The sequence below is a fragment of the Dendropsophus ebraccatus genome, chromosome 5 (genome assembly GCF_027789765.1).
Source record: "Dendropsophus ebraccatus isolate aDenEbr1 chromosome 5, aDenEbr1.pat, whole genome shotgun sequence".
NCBI classification, from domain to species: domain Eukaryota; kingdom Metazoa; phylum Chordata; class Amphibia; order Anura; family Hylidae; genus Dendropsophus; species Dendropsophus ebraccatus.
This window is the reverse complement of record NC_091458.1, coordinates 53,013,464-53,037,606: the sequence shown is the minus strand read 5'-3', so window position 1 is coordinate 53,037,606 and position 24,143 is coordinate 53,013,464. Positions and strand designations below refer to the sequence as shown.

Below are 24,143 nucleotides of genomic sequence, written 5' to 3'. Positions count from 1 at the left end.
AACCAAGGACATAAAGAACACAACTATAACTGATTGCAGATGAGTCCTCTAAAGGCAATGATCATGTTCATTATTGGACAATGATAAACAATTATGGACGTTATTCTATACAGTTTGTGCACTGATGGCCAATTTCCCATTGACTTTAATAGAGCGTATTATTATCTTGAAAATATGGCCGAGAGGAGTTCCTTGTGCTCACTAAATGTCCTGTCCTCAATTTGTACAAAACATATGCACGCTCTCTTTTCATAGCATCATTGCACAGACAATAGATAACTACTAGAGATGAGCGACTTTGAGCATGCTCCGGTTCATCTAAACCCAAGCATACAGCATTTCATTACCAGTGGCTGAATAATTTGGATGTGGTATATGGCTGCCTGGAAAGCATAGCTACGGCCATAGGCCTCCTTCACCTCTATGACGTCATCAGTAGGTGCCTTAAATATTGCAGTGGAGGCCAAGAAATCAAGGGCGGCTAAGGATACGGCAACATCACTGCCCGACCGAGCCTGTGCTATAGATTCCTGGCAAGATGATTTGATGATTTCCTGGCCTCCACTGCAGTATGGGCAGCACCTATGGCTGACACTAATGGCGCCTATGTGGGCGGGAAGACGGGGGCACAACAGTCTGAAGCCCCACCCAGATGGCACTACCCACCAATGATAAAAAGCAATTTTGAATGGGAAAACAAGAAAAACATTATATATATATATATATATATATATATATATATGTGTGTGTGTGTGTGTATAGTATGTGCCGCATGTAAGCTTTTGAATGTCTCTAGAAACTGAACATACCAAAAAGGGAATGACAATATCACTTAAAGAATATCAAGAATAACTACTTATTTGGTCCATCACATGCATTTAAAAAATTCTGCAGGCTTCCGCTGTCATATTTAGATTCTGTGGCGTCTAGGAGCTTGTTAAATGGATGAGGAAGAGGTTTTAAGTGATGAGGGCTGGGCGGAGAAACAAAATCTTGCAAGGTCTGACACATGCATGATACTCCTGCTGTACACATTTGACTTCTTCATTTATCACAGGGGAAATTCTGTATCCTGAGACTGCGAGAGGAAAACAAGTAAGTAACAAATGTCTGTTCCTAGTATTATCATTAGAGATGAGCAAATTTACAGTAATAATGAAGTTAAGCGCTTTGTTATCTCTGTAATCTGCTCATCAGACTGCTGCCTTATAACTAACTGCCGCTCTGTGCCGTTCCTCCCCGGGTGCTGGGAAAAGCTGGATCCAGTCCTGAGAACCTGGGAAAACTCTAATTAGAATGCATTCGTGGGTAATGTAATATTAGTGTAATGATACATTTACTATTTACTAAATAGATTGTTTTTGGTTTAATTTTTATTTAAATACTTTTTACTTTATAAGTTTCTTAGTTAAAATTTTTGAGCATGTATTGTATTTCATTTACTATTTAATGAATGATTATTTTTATGTTCACATCTGTAGGAGTATAACCCCCCAAAAAATAACTAATAATAGTAGTAATAAATAATTATTCTAAACCTCATAGATGTCATTAGATGAAAAACAGAACTTTTCTTTACGTGTAAAAGATACAATTTAGCCCAGAATGTATACTAAAGGGAACCAGTATAATACCCCATCCTAGGGTAAAAGAACACTTTGCAGTTTTGTTGCATAGTGGCATACAGACAACCAATACTGTGTGCAGATCCTATTCTTGGGAGACCCATGAACAAAAGTCATTGGCCTTTCTCTCTGCACCCAAAGTCAGATAGTTCAGGGCAGTATGCCTCCATGACCCTGCTTTGTTTTTTAAACTTTATTAAGAAAAGTCTGTAGCTTCTTTGAACAGAATGTCACAGAGGCTGAGAGGTGGCATTGGTCTCCCCCATTTATTTTTACACCATGATCTATATGACTCACGGGTGATATCTTCTCTGGAGTTGTTCCTTTTCTTCTCCATCTGATCTCATCTCTGCAGAGTTTGATGTGCATGTATCTTTGGCCCCTTACTTTTGTAGCAAATCCTCATCTTCGAAAGTAAAAAAAAAAGAAGAAAAAAGCTCCTGAGTGTTGCACAGTGCGCCCTCTGAATGCAGCTCATGGTGCCTCCTGAATATAATGCTGCCACATATAGTACCCTCTGAATTTAATACTACCACACACTGTGTCTTCTTACTATAATACTGCCACACACTGTCCCTCCTGAATATAATACTGCCATACACTGTCCCTCCTGAATATACTACCACACACTGTGTCTTATTACTATAATACTGCCACACACTGTCCCTCCTGAATATAATACTGCCATACACTGTCCCTCCTGAATATAATACTGCCATACACTGTCCCTCCTGAATATACTACCACACACTGTCCCTCCTGAATATAATACTGCCATACACTGTCCCTCCTGAATATAATACTACCACACACTGTGCCTCCTGAATATAATACTACCACATACTGTACCTCCTGAATAAGATACCGCCTTTACATAGTATCCTCTGAATATAAAACTACCACACACTGTGCCTCCTGAATAAGACACATAGTATCCTCTGAATATAAAGCAGCCCAAAGGATTTATTCAAGTCACTGTGTGCTTAGGGTGGAAGGGGGAGAAGGAATAGCAGGCCTGTTCCTTGAATGACAGTTTCATGTTTCCAGCACTTGGTCAGGTCTGGAGACTTCACAGTAGTTGATAACTTTTCAACTTTGGGAACTTTGCAAATCATGTAGGTAAAAATATCCTATATAATTTTGCACTTACAGCTCCAGTACAGATCTATGTGTCTATATGGTTACAACAAAAGGTTTTGTGTACCGTGTTAGCCAGTGGACAGAAGTGAAAAAATGTGAGAATTCTCAGTAGTTGGTAACTTTTATTGGCTAACTGGAAAAATCGATGAAAAACAAACCCCATACAGTCTACCCCATATAGGCTGCAGGTGTGTTTCATTTTCAGACATATATTGCTTACTGTTGGGGAAAGGCTGGTGTGACATGAGCCTTATATCTTCCCTCTCTGCAACTGTCTGCCTGAGAAACAGACTAAGACATGACTAAGATCAGACTACACAGGTATGACTGGTTGCAGTATGTGCCTACCTTTTCTAAGCATGGTTTACACTTGTAATACCACAACATGGTGAAAGATGAAGGATGTTGCACCTAGTTTACTTTTGCTGGCACATCACTTCTGTTCTTTACTCTTTTAGCAAATAACTGTTATGAGCTTTTTATATTGGGGTGTGTGTGTGTTGTTGCACTCTGGTGGTGACGCCAGTTCTTATGGTGTTCATACTAGAAACACCCATGGTGGGACACCACATATGTGTAATAAGAAATTAGTTGAGAAAGTCAAGAGAGACGAAACGCGTCCTGTCTGGTATGCAGAACCTGTTTTGTATGTACATATGTGAATAAATTTGTGTGCAGAAGGTTCGGTGAGTGCTGGAAAAATTCTTTATTCTACATAGTATGTGTAATCAGTGTCAGAGATGGGATCTAGGAAACAAATAATTTAATCTTGAAAATGAAGACAAGTCCAGGACGCATTTCTCCGGATGCATCCACCTTCTCCAGACAATAGGATTCAAATGCTGCTCGTTGTAACTTTTGACAGATTCTCTCATCTTTAGTCACCATTAGAGCCCACGTTTTTTATTATCACAAGCCCATCATGGTTACCACCTCCACATCATCCCTTATTTACACCTGTGTCTAGTGTATTTTTTTTTATAGTTTTTGTTGCACAGTGTAAATAAGGTATCTTATATGACCTACTTTTGGTGTCTACTTTTTGCTGCAGAAATCAGTGACTCCTATAAGTAGGGGCTATCGATTCTGAATGAATAGTTCATTATACTGGAAGATATGAAACTTAACAAGAGAGACAGAAGTGATGTTATCTGCGTGCAGACCGCATGTGGTAACTCTGCAATCTGTCATCACATCCCCCTCCTACATTCTCACGGTAACCCTGTCACATACAGACAAGACAAAATTTCCATCATCTTTTTTTTTTTTTTTTAGTACTGAAATAACAGATGACTGTATCTGCAGCATGAAGCTTGTGATTTTTATCATGTAAAATCCAGAAATGTTTTGAAGAGATTTTTCAGAATGTTACACTGATTATCTATTAGGCTATGTTCACACAACATGCAGTTGATCTATGCAAAACATACATTGTATTGGAATGCATGGAATCCCCGTCTGGAGCGTATACACATAGTTTACAGTCCGGCCGGGCTCCATTGAGCCACACGAAAAACTGACATGTCAGTTTCCTGCGTCCGCTATTCCTGACAATGGAGCGCGTGGCTTCTGCCACACGCTCCATTGTGTGCTATAGTAAATTGGGTGCGCCCGTATACGAATCCATCAGAAATGAAGATCATCCGGCACAGGACGGCCGGTCTTATATGTAGTGTGAACCTGGTCTTACTTGTATTGTAGCAGTCTGATGCTTAGTGGACATCCCAGAAATCAAACTGACAATCACACACTAAGTGACAATTTAAAAGAAAAATCTGGGGAAATTGTTTTGTTTTTTTGTGGCGATTTTTTTCCTATTCGTTTGCATTTTTCTGGCATTTTTGGCTTCATGTGTGAATAATCTTTACTGTGGTTTAGGCATTTTTGTGTGCACCAAGATGGCTGAAATTCCCTTTCCCCTGCCATCACATGACATAGTTGCTGGAATAAAAGGGTACAAAAAACACCAGGAAAAAACACACAGCAATGGCATTTTTGAGACCACCAGAACATTCCCATTGAAGTCTATGGGAGAAAAACGCCAATCATTGCGTTTTGGATAAACTACCATAGAGCCTCAAAAAGGAGGAGGGAAAAATGCCACACCAAAAAAAAACGCTGTGTGTAAGGCATATCATAAACTTCCACTGACTTCTAGCTAAGATCTGACCGCTGGTGTTTTTATTGTAATTTTTAGAGATTTTAAAGTGTCACAGTGGCTATAATTTTTAAAATCTAAACCAACAGTAAATGTGATATAAAAGAAAGTTTGCAATATACATTTATTTTTATTTTGCAATGTGCTTAAATAGAATTTGATTAAAAAAAAAGCAGAAAACAGCAACATGATCACAGCAAGGCAGTAAGGAAGGGAGAGAGGGGGTTACATTCAGGAGGCAGCACTGTGTACAGTTTTTCAGAGCTTTATGGGTGGTCACAGGGAAGAGGCAAACCTTTAAAAAGTAGTTTTCTAGTTAAACATTTCTTTTAGGCTAGGTTCACAAACAGTAAAATGCTAACAAAAAACTTAGTTTTGAGTGGAAATAAAACAATGTGTGAACAGATAAAAAATGGGTGTATTTTGCAAAATCAGGTGGTAAATAATGGGCATGTTCATTATTTGGATGGTTGTAATCAGTTACTGACATTTTTCTACATGGTGTGTGCACTGCTGGCCAATTTCTTATAGACTTTAATGGAAAGCATTATTATGTTGAAAATACAGTCATGTTTTGACTCCCAAATTATGGCTTTATTTCCATTTATTTTGCACAGCGTGAACATAAGCTCAACTTTGGCATTTGCTTGTAGAAGGAAAAACACCCAGAATCAAGACAGTGACAGATATGGTATTTATCAGTTATCCAACCCTATGTACATTACACGTACAGTAACTATAGGGTAAAATGACGCTAAACATTCAGTACTAGTTATTTTACCCCTTTCTAGATAAATATATATTTTCTTTTTCTGTTTAACCCCTTAACGACATCGGGCGCCCTCGCGCCCTGGTACTTAGCGCATCAGGGCGTAAATTTACGCCCGATGTTTCCCCGATCGCTGCGTGTTCGCTAGCTTCTCGGCACGGGGGGGGGGGGGGGCGGGGTGGTTTTTAACACCCCCCATGCTTACGATCGCCGCTATTGGCTGATCAATTCAGACCAGCCAATAGCGGCGATCGGAACCTTTCCGGGTCATCGGTGACCCGATGACCCAGAAAAAAATGGTAAAAAGTAATGGTGGTCACGGTGCCACCGGCCCGGTGGCACGGCGATCAGAGTCCCCGAAAATAGTAAATACCTGCTCTGGACCCCTCAGCTAGGTAGCTGAGGGGTCCAGAGCAGGTATTTGTACATTACTCACCTGTCCCGGGGTCCTGATCGGCGTCTTCCGGGTTTGCGGCGTCCTCCGTCTTCTCATTCGGTCTTCGGCTCTTTCCGGCGGTCCCCATCGGCTTTTTTCGGCTATTTTCGGCTCCAGCCTCGTCTTTTTCCGGATTTTGCGCTCTGCTGCCCCCTAGCGGCTGATATGTGTAATACACTTATCAGCAGCTACAGGGATGTTCAGAATGTAGAAAAAGTTTTGTTTTTTTTTCCAAATTTTTTTTTTTATATTTTCCGCACCCTATCGCCGCTGAGTGCTGATTAGCATCGCGCGAAAGTGCGCTGCTAATCAGCAACTCCTCCTTTTTGGCGTAGGGTGTTTTTTTTCTATATCCTACTGCCACGGTCTGCTGATAAGTGCCGCACATAACTGCGGCATTTATCAGCAACGCCTTTGTTGGCGTAGGTTTTTTTTATACTTACTGTAAAAAACAACCACGTAAAAAACACTACATTACACCACACTACATTGAATAAAGTTTGACACTACACCACTACATACCCCATATACTAGTCCCCATATAAAGATGACCCCCAGGGTGTTTTCGGCGTCAGAGGGATACGTTATTATTGCCTCCGACACTGAAACAGCCAGTGAGGATGAATGGGGGGAGCCTTCTTTCCTCCATTCATCCTCACCATCCTCATCATCCAGTGACATGTCTGGGGGGTAGCGTATGCTGCCCCCCAGACACGTCTTTTCCGCCAGTACCATCCCAATAAGAGATGGCGGTATGGCGTGAAATTCTACAAACTCTGTGAGCGTACCTCTGGGTACACTTACAGATCAAGGCTGGGTTCACACAACGTATATTTGAGGCTGTATATTTGAGGCTGTATATTTGAGGCTGTATAGCAACCAAAACCAGGAGTGGATTGAAAACACAGAAAGGATCTGTTTACATAATGTTGTAATTGAGTGGATGGCCGCCATTTAATGGCAAATATTTGCTGTTATTTTAAAACAACGGCTGTTATATTGAAATAATGGCATATTTACCATTATATGACGGCCATCCACTAAGTTTCAACATTGTGTGAACAGATCCTTTCTATGTTTTCAATCCACTCCTGGTTTTGGTTGCTATGAGGACCTGACAAGAGGACCAAATACTGCCTGAAATATACGTAGTTTGAACCCAGCCTTAGGGTGCGTGCACACTGCAGAATGGCGAAGGATAACCCTTTGTGCATTCCGCAGCTGGCACCGGCCGGCGGACTGATGCGGGCGTGTGTCTCCACCCATGTCATAGACTCCATTCTATGCACAGGCGGATTCCATCGTCCATCCAAAGAATGAACACATTGGACGGAGAGCGGAATCCGCCCGTGCATAGAATGGAGTCTATGACACGTGTGGAGACGTGCGCCTGCATCACTCCGCCGGCGGGTGCCAACTGCGGAATGCCCGAAGGGTTATCTGTCGCGATTCCGCAGTGTGCACGTACCCTTGGAGTGTATGTAGGAAGGGACACCCGAATCCAGCCCCCAGATGCCCCCTCCCCCCCCATCCTCGGAACAAGTGGGAAGATCGTCCGGGAACTGATCTTCCCACTGCTGGATAAAGGTTACCACCTGTACGGGGATAACTTTTATACCAGCACCCCCTCTTCCGGTTCCTCGCTGCCCTGTAGCTTGCGGCACGATCCGAACATATCAGAAGTAGTAATAGAGCCCTAATATTTAGCAGCCATGGAGCGGACCCAGCGCTTCTGGATATGAAGGACCCCATATTGCACCAGGACAACATTTTCCAGGTGACGTCCCCCACACTAAAAAACAGGAGACCCCAGAAGAAGTGCAGAGTGTGGGGTAACAGGGGGATCAGGAAGGACGCCATTTTCCAGTGTGCCACCTGTCCTGATCACCCCGGCCTCTGCATACTGGATCGCTTCAAGGCGTACCACACGTCACTGGGGTTCTACATTATCTAAATTCTGTCCCTTATTCCTATTTCAGGGGTCACGTTGATCCGGGGATTATTCTGATTGCCATTATGGAGTCGGGAAGGAATTTTTCCCCTGTGATGAGGCTACTGTCGTCTGCCTTATGAGGGTTTTTTGCCTTCAACACAGGTTGAATTTGATGGACACCTGTCATTTTCAACCTTATAAACTAATAATTGGCCTAATACCCCCAAATAAATTAGAATTGTCCCTTTTTCCCAGCTAAGTAGGTATGGCCACCATTCCCATTAGAGGATGCCATGATGCAATTACAAAGCCTCTGTGCGGCCAGGACAGTAGAAACCCCCCACAAGTGACCCCATTCTGGAAACTACACCCAATAAGGAATCTAACAAAGGGGGGCAACGGGGATATGGCCCCCTGGTGACGGCCACATTTGGGACGTGAAAATGAAAAAAATTGTATTTTTTATTTTCACAGCACATGTTCTACATATGTGCCTGTTACCAGTGGGGTCCATATGCTCACTGCACCCCTCGTTAGATTCCTTATGGGGTGTAATTTCCAGAATGGGGTCACTTGTGGGGGGTTTCTACTGTCCTGGCAGCACAGGAGCTTTGTAAATGCGACATGGCCTCCATCCTCCATTCCAGCCTCTAAATGGTGCTCTGTCCCTTTGGTGGCTTGCCCTGTGCCCATATGGCACATTATGCCCACATGTGGGGTATTTTCGTACTCAGGGGAAACTACCCTACACGTTTTGTGTTCATTTTCTTTTTTAACCCCTTGTGGAAATGGAAAAAATCAAGGCTAGACCAACATTTAGTGTAATTTTTGTAAAATGTTTACTCTAAATCATTAATCTTGTCATGATTTTTTCATTTTCACAAGGGGCTAAAAGATAAAAAAAACACTAAATGTGTAGCGCAATTTCCCCTGAGTACGGAAATACCCCACATGTGGACATAAAGTGCCATGCGGGTGCAGGGTAAGCCTCCGAAGGGAAGGAGCGCCATTTGGTTTTTGAAGGCTGGATTTGGGTGGAATGGATTTCGAGGGGCCATGTTGCATTCAAAAGGCCCCTGTGTTGCCAAGACAGTTGAAACCCCCCACAAGTGACCCCATTATGGAAAGTACACCCCTCAGGGAATGTAACAAGGGGTGTAGTGAGAATATGGACCCCACTGGTGACGGGCACAAATGTGGAACAATGTGGCGTGAAAATGAAATATTACATTTTTTACACTATAATGTTGGTTTAGCCTTGAATTTATCATTTTCACAAGGGGTTAAAAGAGGGGAAAAAAACCAAATGTTTAGAGCAATTTCCGTAGAGTCCGTAAATACCCCACATGTGGACATAAAGCGCCATGTGGGCGCAGGGCAAGCCTCCGAAGGGAATGAGCGCCATTTGGATTTTGGAGGTTGGATTTGGCTAGAATGGATGATGAACGCCATGTCACATTTACAGAGCCCTTGTGCTGCCAAAACACTGGAAACCCCCCACAAGTGACCCCATTATGGAAACTGCACCCCTCAGGGAATCTAACAAGGGGTGCAGTGAGAATATGGACCCCTTGATGACAGGCACATTTGTGCCATGAAAGTGAAAAAATGAAAATTTTCCCTTTCACGTCACATTGTTCCACATTTGTGCCCATCACCAGTGGGATCCATATGCTTACTGCACCCCTTGTTAGATTCCTTGAGGGGTGTAGTTTCCAGAATGGGGTCACTTGTGGGGGGTTTCCAGTGTCTTGGCAGCACGAGGGCTCTGTAAATGCGACATGGCCCTTGAAATCCTTTCCAGTGAAATTCAGCTTCCAAAAGCCAATTGGCGCTCCTTCCCTTTGGAGGCTCGTCCTGCGCCCCCTTGGCACTTTATCGCCACATGTGGGGTATTTCCGTACTCGGGAGAAACTGCGCTACACGTTTTGTGTCTTTTTTTTCCTCTTATCCCTTTAAGAAAATGAAAAATTGAAGGCTAGAACGTTTTAGTGTAAAAAATAAATTTTTCTTTTTTCACGCCATATTGTTCGGAAAATCTGTGAAGCACCTATGGGGTCCAGATGCTCACCGCACCCCTTGTTACATTCCTTGAGGGGTGTAGTTTTCTAAATCGTGTCCCTTTAGGGGTGTTTTTTAGGTTTTGGCACCCCAGAGCCTCTGCCAACCTGAAGTGGTACAGTCAAAAATGACCAAATATAACGAAGGCGTTGAAATTCACTAGGCGCTCCCTTAAATCTGAGGCTTGTGGTTGCGTCAAATAGCGCAATAGGGCCACATATGGGGTATTTCTATAAACTGCAGAAACGGGGCAATAATTATTGGGGTGCATTTCTCTGGTAATAGGTTTATAATTATGAAAAATATTGGATTACAATAAAATCTCTGCACAGAAAATTAAAATTTTCAAATTTCTTACACACTTGGCTTTTATTTCTGTGACTCCCCTAAAGGGTTAAAACACTTTCTGGATATGCTTTTGCAGAGTGTGGGGGGTGCAGTTTCTGAAATGGGGTGCTTTGTCGGGCTTTCTAACATACAGGCCCCTCAAATACACTTTCAACCTGAACAGGTCCCTAAAAATATCTGATTTTGAAATTTTACAGAAAATTTTGAAATTTGCTGCTAATGTTTTAAGCTTCCTATTGTCTAAAAAAAAATGAAAGATCGTTTAATAAATGCTGCCAACATAAATTAGACATGTTGCTAATGCTATTTAATATATAATTTATGTGGTATAATCACTTTCTGTATAAGCAAAAAAGTTTCAAAGTTGGAAAAATGCATTTTTTCACATTTTTTCACATTATTTGGGGGTTTTTCATAAAGATTCGTTATAGGTAAAAGCATCCCGAAGTTATTAATGAATAAAGTGACACAGGTCATATTCATAAAATTTGTCTCTGTCATTAAGGCCATTTCAGGCTCTGTCCTTAAGGGGTTAAAGTCAACAAGTAGACAAATCCTTATACTGAGCAGAAAAACACTGTGGTTTACTCATACCGCACATGTCTACATCTACACTGACGTCTTCAGTAACAGCACTAAACTTGTAACTTCCAAACCCCTATTTCCTGAGAGCAGTCAAAGTGAAGAATATAAAAACCATAGCTGCTAGTTTGCAGACAAGGACTGCAGTACAGCTTCAAAAAAATGTGTTCATAGTAAGGCCCTTTCTGATCATACTGTACAATTCACACTCAAGGGGAAATTAAAGTGAAGCTGTCAGGTGCAATTCAGGTTTCAGGTTGATAAGTTCCCCCTACAATGTAATAATTGCCATGTTCATACCCTGTGAACTAATGTGCAAAGTGATATGTTCTCTCTGCTGCCCCCTCTGGAGGATGTGTTGTGTGCATATGAGAAGCAGGTCTTCTCTTTTTTTTCCCCTTTCCACGCAAATCATAATATTAAATTCAGAGAGGCTGAGAATTGCCTAAAGCAAGAAGGGATAAGAGACTGATGGTGCGTTTACACAGAGAGATTTATCTGACAGATTTTGAAGCCAAAACCAGGAATTTGAAAAGAGCATAGATCCCTGCTTTTAGTCTGTTCCTGGCTTTGGCTTCCACAATCTGTCAGATAAATCTCTCAGTGTAAACGCACGATTACTAGTGCCCTTCTGCAATAACTGGTCTCTAAGTGGGTCTCCGGCCAAAGGGTATGCTGCAAACAGGCCAGGGGGGGGGGACCAGAATGCCATTAATCTTAAAACAGCTGTGGATATGCTGTAGATTCAGCGCTACAAGAACATGGCCACTTTCCCCTCTCTTGTCTCCAGTTCAGGTGTTGATTGCAATTAAGCTCCATTTACTTCAATGGAACTGATTTTCAAACCCCAACCAATCTGGAGATAAGAGAGGGGGAAAAGTGGCCATGTTTTTGTGGCGCTGGATAACCCCTTTAAAGAGGTTCTAGGTTAGTAGGTTACCTGTCATTCTTGGGGCAACCATAGCAAGCACATTTTAATATCAGCTCTGCTCCATCTGTATATGCGCTGTCATTGCATACTCTGGTGTAACAATAAGATGGATACTTTTGAGCTTGTGTACATCAGTGATTTCTTTGTGGGTATTCTGTATTACCCCGTGGCAGAGGCACACATCAGCTCACATCTCAGGGATATAAATATCACAAATAGTCATTGTGAAAGCAACATTTGGGCTTTTCCTTAAATTGGAAGTGTGTTGGAGATGTAGATCAGATCCTCTTCTATAAGAGCTGAATACGCTTTACTAGAGTTTATACAATGAAACACAGCCTATTGTGAATCAATGCAGACGAATGTGATATGCACTTAAAGGGGAACTAGGCAATCTAACCTGCTAATAGCCCCCTATAGCGCCAGGGACACTGAGGAGGAAGCTATGTGTCTTACCTTCCTCCTCGACTCCAGTCCTGTGCTGTTAGTTGGCGTAATCTTTGGCCAGGAGCACTGTTAGGAGCACTGCCCCCATCATCTGGCCCGCCAGCTCAATTGCTCAGAAGTTGTGAGCAAGGCAAGTGTCACCGAAACGCGTCAACCAGTGCCTTTGTCTGTTCCTCTGTATAATCCCATATGAAATAAAAAAAACAGCGTTGTGACATTTTTACTCCATTCAAGGTGCTGCAACCATCCCTGGTTCATTGTGACATCACCGGGAGACATCCGCCGGGCAGTCCGGGCAGAATAATTTGGGGACATTTTTGTATTTGTCTCTAGCCATTTCCTGCTACCCAATCAATTTTTGAAAAAGCCAGAAAAGCCCTTTAACCGATTTAGTTTATTTTATATTTTTCTTTTCATTGGTTGGCTTTAAGAACAACATTCACTCATTCTGAGCAGCCGCTTTACTAAATGATATCACAATCAGTACTGATCTTCACTCAAGTGAAAAACCACACAGATAGCAGGTGCACTATTCATCCTGTGGTTTACAGGTTATAAACATCTGTTCTTATTCTTATCAAGGTTAAAACTGTTATTTGAAAGGAAAGTTTTTTTTTCGTTTTGTTTTTTAAATAAAGACGTCCTTTGATCTAATCCTCATATACCCTCAAGCTGAGGTAGTGACAAAACAAGATGACCACAACCAAGTGGAAACACCAAAAAGATGGGACAACTCCCCTATTTCTCTGCGTTGCTCTAAAACGAAGTTTGTTATTAAACATGCATTTGTAATGCGTATGTATAAGAATCGGTTAAAAGGCTTGTTTTTCAAAGGGGAAAAACTGTGCTTAAAAAACTATGTAAACAAAAAAACATGTGAACATGTGATCCCCAGAGTTCTGAAACATAAAATGAAGAATGTAACACCACTTAATAAATCTAGAAAATCACTTCAGCTTCAGGCTATGTTCACACACAGAAAAACAAAAACAAAATCCGACAATAGAACAGGTATAAAATGTGTCTGTATTGTGAATCTAATAATGTGCTACATTAAAGTCTATAGAAAAATGTTAGTCTATACACACATTGTAAAAGCACAGATGGCTGCTTTTCCATATACTTCAATGTAGCACATTATTAGATCCACAATATGTGTTTTATACCTATTTTACTGCCGGATTTTGCTTTTATTTTACGGTGTGTGAACATAGCCTCAGTATTGATTACCATGTCTATTTTCCTAATATTGTTTTTCACATAGATTAATAGAGTCAGTGCCCTCAAACAAAAACAGAGTGGCACCATAAGGGATGAAGGGAGGGGAGTATGCAGTTTTTGTTATTTTTTTAGTGGTCAGAGAAATTAACCCTTTCATCTTCCTGATTTATAGAGCTTTACCGTATATGTATATTTTATGGGATCTGTTATTACCAGCTCTAAATAACAACACTACAGTTACAAAAGAAATTGAGCAATGTAAATGCATCTAGATATAAGGATAAAAAAGATGAATGCATTTAAAGCTGACTATGGGTCATTTATTTTCAACCTTATATCATGTTTTTTTTTTTTATCCTGCACATATGTGATCATTGTATTGTTATTGTTGTGTTTTAGCAGCATGAATGGGAATTATTTCTGCTCTATAGATATCTCATAATTTTTTTTTCTTTGTTTAATCTTGACCATTTACATTACATTTATTTCCAGAATATGGTGGCTGTGATATTCATGTGGACTTTGGGGCTCATTTTGTATCCAGGGTTGTATGGAAACAAGGAGACAGGAGAACATCAGACAGGTAGGATGAGTCTATCCTGTTGATTTTTTTATGCTTAATGTGGAATTTTTGTTCCTCAATATTTGATACATTTCTGCTTGGTTACAATGGTTGGACAGGACCACTAGAGTAGCAGAAGATTCTCTGATGGGTCCAGGATCTGACACATTAACAGGGTTACCCACATTATGGAAGCATAAAAAGTACAACAGAACACTCCAAATATTAGTATATATGCATAAAATAGATATTTTTTAATTGCAATACTGCTACTGGTTTTATAAAATCCTACTACAAAAAGGTAAACTCAGAAGGGGACGACGGATCCTAAACTATATATGTGCTAGGATTATTCTAATAGAACTGCACAGTCTAAAAAAACTGCCTCACATTCAGTTAGGTGAATATAAAAAAAAGAAATTGCACGCACACTGCTTTTAGCATGCCAATTTTACTTTGTAAATACAGTGTAAAAAATGCATTAAAGCAATGAAAAATTTCTCACTATGGGAAAACATAGCTTTAAAGTAGAAGTCAGGTGAAAATTTTTATTAAAGTATTGTATTGCCCTCCAAAAGTTATACAAATCACCAATACACACTTATTACAGGAAATGCTTATAACGTGCTTTTTTTCCTGCACTTATTACTGCATCAAGGCTTCACTTCATGGATAACATGGTGATGTCACGACCCGACTCCCAGAGCTGTGTGGGCTGTGGCTGCTGGAGATGATGATGGCAGAGGGATGCTCAGTGTCCCCCCAGTGCCCTGTGTCCCTCAGTGTACCCCTGCCATCATACTCTCCAGCAGCCACAGCCCGCACAGCTCTGGGAGTCGGGTCGTGACATCACCAAGTGAAGCCTTGATGCACTAGTAAGTGCAGGGAAAAAAGCAATTTATAATCATTTCCTGTAATCAGTGTATATTGGAGATTTGTATAAGTTTTGGAGGGCAATACAATACTTTAATAAAAAAAATTTGCTGGACTGTACAGGGAGAAGAGGTCTTTTCTTGACTCTGTGCAACAGTTGCATCCAAAAAGCTGCACTTACTGCACTTTACTGAAAACCTTTTTGGTATTGAGGTTTTTAAAATCCATCAATTTATCAACATTCAAAATAAATATGATAAATTGATACATTTTAATAAAATGATAAATATGATAAATTTTTTATAGCACGTCATTTTTATCACTTCTATCACTGGCACTATGTGTGTCTCTGCTCTACTTCGTTGTCATCTTATAGCTATTCACCAGGTCTCTCCAGTCACAGACTTGATGATTGAGCACAGTTTTGTATATATAATGCAGTTACCATTTATGTATTTAGCATTGCTTGTATAACGCCAACAGGTTCTGTAGCTCTGTACACAGATGATCATAATTCACATTGGTACCTGCCTACTTAGAGAAAGGGAGTCTATTAGTTCTATGAGGTACACAGGGAGCTACTGTCAGTATATACAGTGAGTACACTTACTAATACTGTATACTAAACTATTTTACTATAAAGTGGCCAACCCCTTTAAATAACAGCCTGAAAAATTCTGAAACAGAACAGCCTGAAAAAACTGCAACATAAGTTTTAATAATATGACTAAATGGAATATCTAGATGACTCAGTAAAACACATGCTCATTTATCCACTCACATGATGTTCAAGGGAAACCATTAAAGGGAATATCCTGTGTTATGTACAAACCATATGATCACCATATAATGTAAAGTATAATCGTTCACCAAGGTCCCTGTCAGTATATAAGTAAACCATTACATTAGATCAGTTTACATAGTCCTATGTGATGTTACAAAGTAACAGCCCAATTTTACTTAGGCAAATGTTTTTAGGATTAGGATAAATTTTCACTGACAGGAAACAGAAATCATGACCACACAATCTGGTTGTGTTGTGGTTGCAGTAATTGGGTTGTTTCGCCCTTAGGGTATGTTCACATGGTCAGGTATTTAATTCCACTTATTAAATACAAAGTCAGGAACAAATCATAAATGGTGGTAGGCACATGAAGAGGAAAGACTGACACCTCTCTTTTCAAATACCTTCCTGGCTTTGTATTCAATAATTGCAATTAAACCCCTCACTGTGTGAACACACCCTTAGGATCTGACATAAAAAATATATAAGTAAAATTAAGTAAAAAGCTTTGAAATTAAACTATGCACACACAGAAAAACAGGCTGAGGCTATGTTTCCAGAATGTAAAAATAAGGGCAAAAAACGGCCATTATTAATGATCATGATGATTATAATGTTCGTTGTTTTGCAACAACAGCCATTATTTGACCTTTTTTTTACATTGTGGGAATTTATCCATTGTCAAAATGACAACCGTTTTTATTTGAACAACAAATAACAGCCGTTATTCATATAAAAACGTCCACTTGTAACGCCTGGAGTAGTGGATCCACTGGACCGTCACCAGCGATGGCACTAACCTCACCAGGGAGCGGAGTCTAAGGGGCCGCTGGTTTTCACCAGAGCCCGCCGCAAGGCGGGATGGACTTGCTGCGGCAGGCGACCCCCAGGTCGCTACCCCTGGCTTGGTTGCTAGTGACGGCAGGCGAGGCGTGGCAGGAGCAGTAGGCAGGAGATGGTGCTGGCAGAGGTCTGTAGGCGTAACCGCAGGTGACAGGCTATACACAGGAGCAATGGTGAAACAGGGGAACAGGAACCAGGAACAAGGACTAGGGACCAGGTAGCGGATAGGAATCAGGAACAGGGACTAGGGACCAGGTAGCGGATAGGAATCAGGAACAACAGGGAGCTGGGCCAAACGCTATGGGAAGCATGTAGAGGCTCCAACACGAGGGACAGGGCATGCTGGGATTTATAGGGAGTGATTGGGTGCAACTACCAATTAGGGACGGACTGGCCCTTTAAATCTGAGACAGCCGGCGCGCGCGCGCCCTAGGAGGCGGGGACGCGCGCGCCGGCCGGCACAGACGGAGACCGGAGCGGGACGAGGTGAGGCGCCCCCCGGGGCCGAACAGACCGCAGCGCCGGGTCCCTGCACAGGGACCCCGGCAGCTGCGTGGGATAGAGGGCGGTCGCGGCGGCGGCCCGGAGCACGGGACGCCGCCGCGGCCATGACACCACTGCTGTAAAATAATGTCCGCTATTTGTCATTACATGAGGGCCGTCCAATAAAAACATCTGTCACTTTGACAGTGTGTAAACATATCCTAAAAATGCTATATTTTTACCATTGGGTCACAGAATCGAATGGGGAAATGGCTGTATGTTCAAGCATGGCCATAAAATTAAGTGTTGGTCCTTTTTTCAGCCGTTTACTACTGAAAATACCAGTATAAATGTAAGATTTATAAGATTTTAGACTAAACAAGTCTAAACAAGTCCCAATGTAAAATTATAATAATAGTTAAAATAAAAAAATATTAAAAATATGAAATTGTATACATGTAACATAAATTTTACAGTTTTCAGTTTGGTTCTAGACCTGCCCAGCAACTCATGGTTTTCACTTGGGGATGAATGAAGTCATGAATAATTCTAAGTCTTGTGAATGTATATGATGTTCTCAGCTATAGGTCTTACTCATGGCACATTAGCAATTTTACCAGGGTCATCAACCAATAGTCATAATGGAGAACTAATGTTAAAGGGAAGTTTCATATTTAGAAAAGAAATGAAGGGGAATTGTATTTGCATGTCGCTATGTAAAGTATACGGTTCCTAACTATTTTTTTAGTTACGTTGTGGGAAAAATATGTTACTAATTGTAGTATAGAATTAGATGTTTACCAACTATGAATATGACTGGTTCCTCTATATGAAAATGAGAAATAACAATACATGAAAATAAAACCACAGACAATACTAGGACTGAAGTGAGAGACAGCGTACGCCTAGGCGTGTGTGAGAATGAGGAACAAATAGGATCTGAAAGTAAAGTTACTGTTATGGTTACTGTCATACAAGATTACCAAATAACACATGGATGTATTGAAACTAGAGAACTCAAATTTCTGCTAACATTTGATCTATAATGTGATCTTTATGTGAATCATAAGCAAAGAACAAACAAAGCAACTGACAGATATATAAACCTGATGTGTAACTGACTTCAGCGACTGTCCTCCAGATGTTACATGAAACTGAATGGGATTTTAGAAAATCCTATTCCCACCTTGCATATGAAATCAATACATGTGTACCTGATGTATGCTGACCTGATCAGTGTGCAGTCTATTCCTGCTGCTAGAAGTTGGGGTAACCATAGATATGACCACGCGGGGTAGCTTCCGTGCACGAGCCCCATTCTGATCCAAAAGGGCTTGTGCACGGAACTGACCTGGTGTGGTCGTATCCATGGAATCCAAAACTTTAAGGCATAAGAGACATGACAGGTTCGCTGTGTAGATTTGCCATGGGTCCCTAGAACTGATACTTTAAAGGGGTTATCCAGCGAAAATCTTTTTCTTTCAAAACCACTGATATCATAAAGTTATACAGATTTGTAATTTACTTCTATTAAAAAATCTCATGTCTTCCCATACTTATCAGCTGCTGTATGTCCTGCAGGAAGTGTTGTTTTATTTTCAGTCTGACACAGTGCTCTCTGTTAACATCTCTGGCCGAGACAGGAACTCTGTCTCGGTTTTCTATGAATTCCCATAGATAACCTCTCCTTCTCTGGACAGTTCCTGTCTCGTGCCAGAGATGTCAGCAGAGAGCACTGTGTCAGACTGAAAATAAAACAGCATTTTCTGCATGACATACAGCAGCTAATAAGTATGGGAAGACTTGAGATTTTTTTTTAATAGAAGTTAATCACAAATCTGTATAACTTTCTGATACCAGTTGGTATGAAAGAAAAAGATTTTTGCTGGCCAACCCCTTTAACAACAAAATTGTGATCTTGACAAAGTTGCAACAATAGTTTATATAAAACAAATCTTAACTGCACCATAACACTAGCTGTCAATAACCAACCGGACATATGCAGCAAATGTCTCAGTTTGGAGCCGAGGAGGTTGCTTGCACGTCTTCAGGATACAGTCATGAGAAAAAGAAAGTACACGCTCTGAATTTTATGGTTTTATATAAATAAAGACGTCAAAAACATTTCTTCATGTCATTATTTATTTAAAGTGTCCCTGACGTTATAAGTTTCAAAATCTAAATCAACAGTCGATGTGATATAAAGCAAGTTTGCTATTTACATTCATTATTTTTTAGTTATCATGGAAAACATGGCACTTCCTGTGTTAAACACAGGACTAAACACAGAAAGTCCCCGTTATCTGGGCACAAAAAAATTCCTGTGTTTAGTCTTTTTTTTTTCAACCAGAACAAGACTAAAAAGCTGCCTTCAGGACACTGGACCTGGATACAAGTAAGTATATCTTTGTTTTAAAGCATGAGAATGAAAATTTTGAAACTTATAACAACAGTGACACTTTAACGAAAATGAAGCCCAAATGAAAAAGCCATGTATGAGAAATTGTTCATTGTCACCAACTTAATCTAATGTGTACTAGCACGTATAGTCTCAGTGTGGCCATGTGTGCCCAGATTAGGTGAGAGTTGTGAAGTTTTAAACAATCTATATGGTTATCCAGACTATGAGATATAGGCTATTGATATATAGAATGATGCAATTGATGGTGGTGTAACCTGGTTTCTTTTCCTGTTTCAGACATTTGTAAGCACACTTTATCCTGCTCCGAGTGCATCCAGTCCCATCCCAGCTGTGTCTGGTGCTCAGCTAAGGTCAGTGCCTTCAATTACCTCACAAGTTATAATGCCATGACATTGTAAGCATCTGTTACATTACTAAAGTCCCATTCCTATCATGTTCTGGGGCATACATAGGGCTCTACGTCAGGGAGGACTGCTGACATATAAACATATAGACAAAAAAATAGGATATGTTCAAGCTCCTATGAGAAACATTGTGATACCTCATGAAAACTACAAGGAAACATTTCTGCCTTGTGCCTATTCAAAGTAATCGGGACCGAAGGGTATGCTATTTTAGGTCATGCTACAAGTTCACATAGCCTATTAGGACCAGCATATTCTTTTGATAGGATGTTGATCCAGGGATTTTTTTCTGCCATATTTAAAATTGGGAAGGAAATGTACACCCAGTATGGGTCCACTGGTAACGGCCTCATAAGAGTTTTTGCTTTCCTCTGGATCTACACAGAAGGGTCATAGGTTGGCTATGGAGCCACATAGCTCTATGGGTGGAGGAGCTTTGGGGCCACATAGCTCTATGGGTGGAGGAGCTATGGGGCCACATAGCTCTATGGGTGGAGGAGCTATGGGGCCACATAGCTCTATGGGTGGAGGAGCTATGGGGCCACATAGCTATGGGCCATAGTTGCTATTGCTAGATCTGCAACCTGGTAACATGACTAGTAACTTTACAACTCTACCTAAACAAAGTTGTGCCGTACCCACATGCTATCGATAAGTATTTTCTCTTTTCAGAAATGGCTCTGCAGAGCTACTGACTCAAAACAATAAACCACAGCAGGAACAGTCTGCCTGGCATCAAAGTGTCTAGTAAAGGGGAGATTTTCCTGTCTGCTTCATTAATCTACAATGTCTTGAGGTTTTCATATCGGAAGTTTATATTTCCTTCTGCTTTGTGTACCATAGGTGCGAAAACCAGGGAGAGTTGTCGCCAGTGCCCCTTGTATTGTACAGCTGAGTGCTTTGCATGTTTGCCCTAGACCAGTGTATTAGTGCATGACAATATTACTAAGCACAGAATGACTGTACATGTACACTTATTGCACTAACTATGGGACAGATTTATCAAGGTTGCGCCCATGGGGTATGCCATGGAGAAAGCGCAGATTCTTACCTTCTCCAGGGCATATGCCAGCTATAACAACATCAAGGCAGGAAAGAGATATGGCCTCCTCCCACGCCTGATTTATCGCCTTCCACATCCACTCCTTATTTATCTAAGGTTTACTCCTAGAAACAGGCATAAACCATGCAAAAATCTACACTTGCGACAAGTACAGGGCTGGCCGGCTTTACTAAGAGGCCTACGTCTCTTAGCAAATCCAGCTTGGTAAATGGGCCGGGCCTTTATTTGAGACTGGCGAACAAGTAGGCAAATCTTAATAACTCTACCTATATAACTCTCTATATACGTATTTTTGTATAGAGAAAAATTTGCTAACTATGCAAAACTATACATAATTAACACAATTTATGGACAAATGTATTGGGACGTCTACACATTACTCTGACAGTGTGGAAAATGTTGCAGCTGGGCCTGTAGTCCGGCACACTCATAGGTTGCCAAAGCCGGTGTCCAAGCTGGTCTCATAAATGCTCAATTGGCTATAAATCTGGTTACCGGTGAACTGTTAATGTCCCTCGTATCACTACTAGGGGTGACCGACTGTCATATGTGATGGTTGCCCAGGGCATCATAATGGTAGTTGGGGCAGTGTGTTGCCCCACAGCAAGGGCAGGATTAACCCCTTCCCGCATGAGGGCGTAATTGTACGTCCTCATGTGGGTGGGGGAGTTCAGAGGGGGCTGTGCAGCGACTCTGCTCTGAACCTCCGCGATCCCGGGTGCCGCTTGTAGCCCAGGACCGTGGCAATTAAAATGCTAATTAGCGGGCACGACGATCTGACCGTGCCCGCTAATTAGCATTTTAAATGCAGTTGTCAAAGCTTTAAAATTTAAAATGCGGCTTTGTCACTTTCTAGGTGTCTAGTGGGGAGGATGCCCCCCCCCCCCTCCCCGTGACGTGGTCACGGAGGGGTGATCCCCGCATCTGGTCCCCGCATCTGGTCTGTGCCGTATTGGCACTGATCCCGGCTCGGCATTCTATTGCTTTCGGCTGCTATGCACAGAAATATACGCAGTTACACACCTTGGCATTTTTTCAATTAGGTAATACTTCCAGGATCATGGTGTACAGTGGCATAATGTATGGTAGGTGGACCCCACTTGTCTTTATTCCAGTAGCACTAACAGCTTGTCGTTACATTGATGTGGTATCAGTGGTACAGTCATTTCTCCGACATGTCCCAGAAGCCCTTTTGCAACATGACAACTCCAGACCACATGTTGTTCAAGCTACTATGAGTAGCCTGGATGACCTAAGTGTGCTAGCATAGCCTGCAGCATCATCAGACATGTCTCCCAACACATCTGGGGCGTTATTGGTTGGCAACTGCAAGTGGAGATGCATTTGAAGTCTGTCTGCCTAAGACTCTTTTACATGGGTTGACTATGACTTAACAAGTGCTTCTAGGAGTGCTCATTCAGCCAATAATCGGCCCATGTATAAGTGGCATAGATTTACTGAGGAACAGGAAATGATCTTTTCTGCCACTGTAAACTGCAGGCGTGTAGTTTATTATGCCTTGTTCATACACTGCGAGCGAGGGCTGATCTTGCTGATCACTGGCTAACAATCAGACAGCTTTTGTAAATTTCCTCCATTCCACTTTGCATATTATAACCAAAGGGGTCAAAGGGGTAGGGACTCTCAGTGGAGCAGCATTGGTCTGTAAGTCTCCACATGTCTTTATGACGGGCTCTCCTTAAGGAGAGTCACTACCCCTTTGACCCACTCTATATATAAAAAAAGGTGAAATAAACTGCGAAAATCTGCTGCTTTTCCACAACATAATGAGCATATTGCGGATCTAAAAGCCTGTAGCATGGTCATTTTCCCATGTGGAATTGTAGTGGAATTTTAGTGTTTATAATATATATACCTTTATATGTACCTTTATTATATGCCCTGCACAACCAAGATCAGCCGCTCCTGTGGGACCCTCCTACTATATATATTACACTTAGTGTAAAACTTGCCGAATGTTTGGGTTCGGCCAAACCAGAGTGCCCGGCATTTGACCCCCGGTGGATGCAGCCCTAGGGAGTCCTGGAAAGCATGGATACAGCCATAGGCATCCATCTTCTTCAGCCACTGGGAGTCAAAAGCAGAGCGTTCGAGGTCGGGCGAACCCAAATGTTCACCAAGTTCGCTCAACACTAACAGCGTACATCAGGAACGCCTCAGCTCACCTCACTCACTGACTGTGGATCAAGTCAGCAATGGTGCAGTACTACTCTGACGCCCGTGACAAGTCGCACATTCTGTACTGATGCTGCCTCTCCTTGATGATCTTTTAACTGCCTTCCAATGTGACCAGGAGATAAGTATCCCGGCACAGGCTCCCCCACTACTAACTCAGAATTCCATAAAATGGATACACTACCTAAAACTAACTAAACATGTTATCCATGTGAAGGCATAAGGTAACATGTAAAGTAACTGACTGTGGGTTGTCCCATTATGCAGGATTTCACACAAGGAGGAGAGTCCGAAGGGTCTCGATGTGCCACGCGTCTAGAGCTCCTCCAGCGAGGATGTGATGCAGAACACTTGATAGACCCCAAAGGACTTGTTCAGTTTCTTAAGGACGAGCCCTTGAGTGACAATGCGGATGAAGACACGGTCACCCAGTTGGCTCCACAGAAAGTCTACCTGAAACTGCGCCCTGGTAAGACACAGAATATCTAACTTACTAATGTAAGAACATATAGCTATACAAGAAAAGCATGTGAATGATGTCTGTATCTAAGAATACTATGAATTTTATATTATATTCCTTTATAATTCTTAAAATGGGATTTTACAGACTTATACTGGGGAAAAAATGTCTTCATGTAGAATTTGAGGGCCTAGTATTATTATAATTAAACTTTTTTATGTATATATTAATTAATGTATTTATTTTGTGTTACAATGTGTCTTGGAGGATGTCCATACTCAAACACCTTCCCGTCCTATTTGTACACCATGAGAGCCCACTCTGCCACTTTATACTATTCTTTGTCAGCTGTTTATAACCATATTGCTGCTAATATCATTGTAAAACCTGTTTATCTTGACT

At 41.5% G+C, this 24,143-nt stretch overlaps 1 protein-coding gene across 4 annotated transcripts in view; it reads left to right on the top strand.

Annotated features, from left to right (window-relative positions):
• The window catches only part of ITGB7 (integrin subunit beta 7), a 50,227-nt gene that overhangs the window by 7,610 nt on the left and 18,474 nt on the right, over positions 1-24,143 (top strand). Inside the window, exons 2-5 of one of the 4 annotated variants that reach the window (XM_069972180.1) lie at positions 1,058-1,095; positions 14,144-14,234; positions 19,895-19,968; positions 23,549-23,750. In XM_069972180.1, coding sequence (XP_069828281.1) covers positions 14,147-14,234; positions 19,895-19,968; positions 23,549-23,750 — 364 coding nt within the window. In that variant the 5' untranslated portion in view covers positions 1,058-1,095; positions 14,144-14,146. Of the gene's footprint in view, positions 1-1,057; positions 1,096-1,250; positions 1,309-14,143; positions 14,235-19,578; positions 19,592-19,894; positions 19,969-23,548; positions 23,751-24,143 lie in introns of those variants that run through there. The other 3 variants (XM_069972178.1, XM_069972181.1, XM_069972177.1) reach the window with 3 other exon arrangements.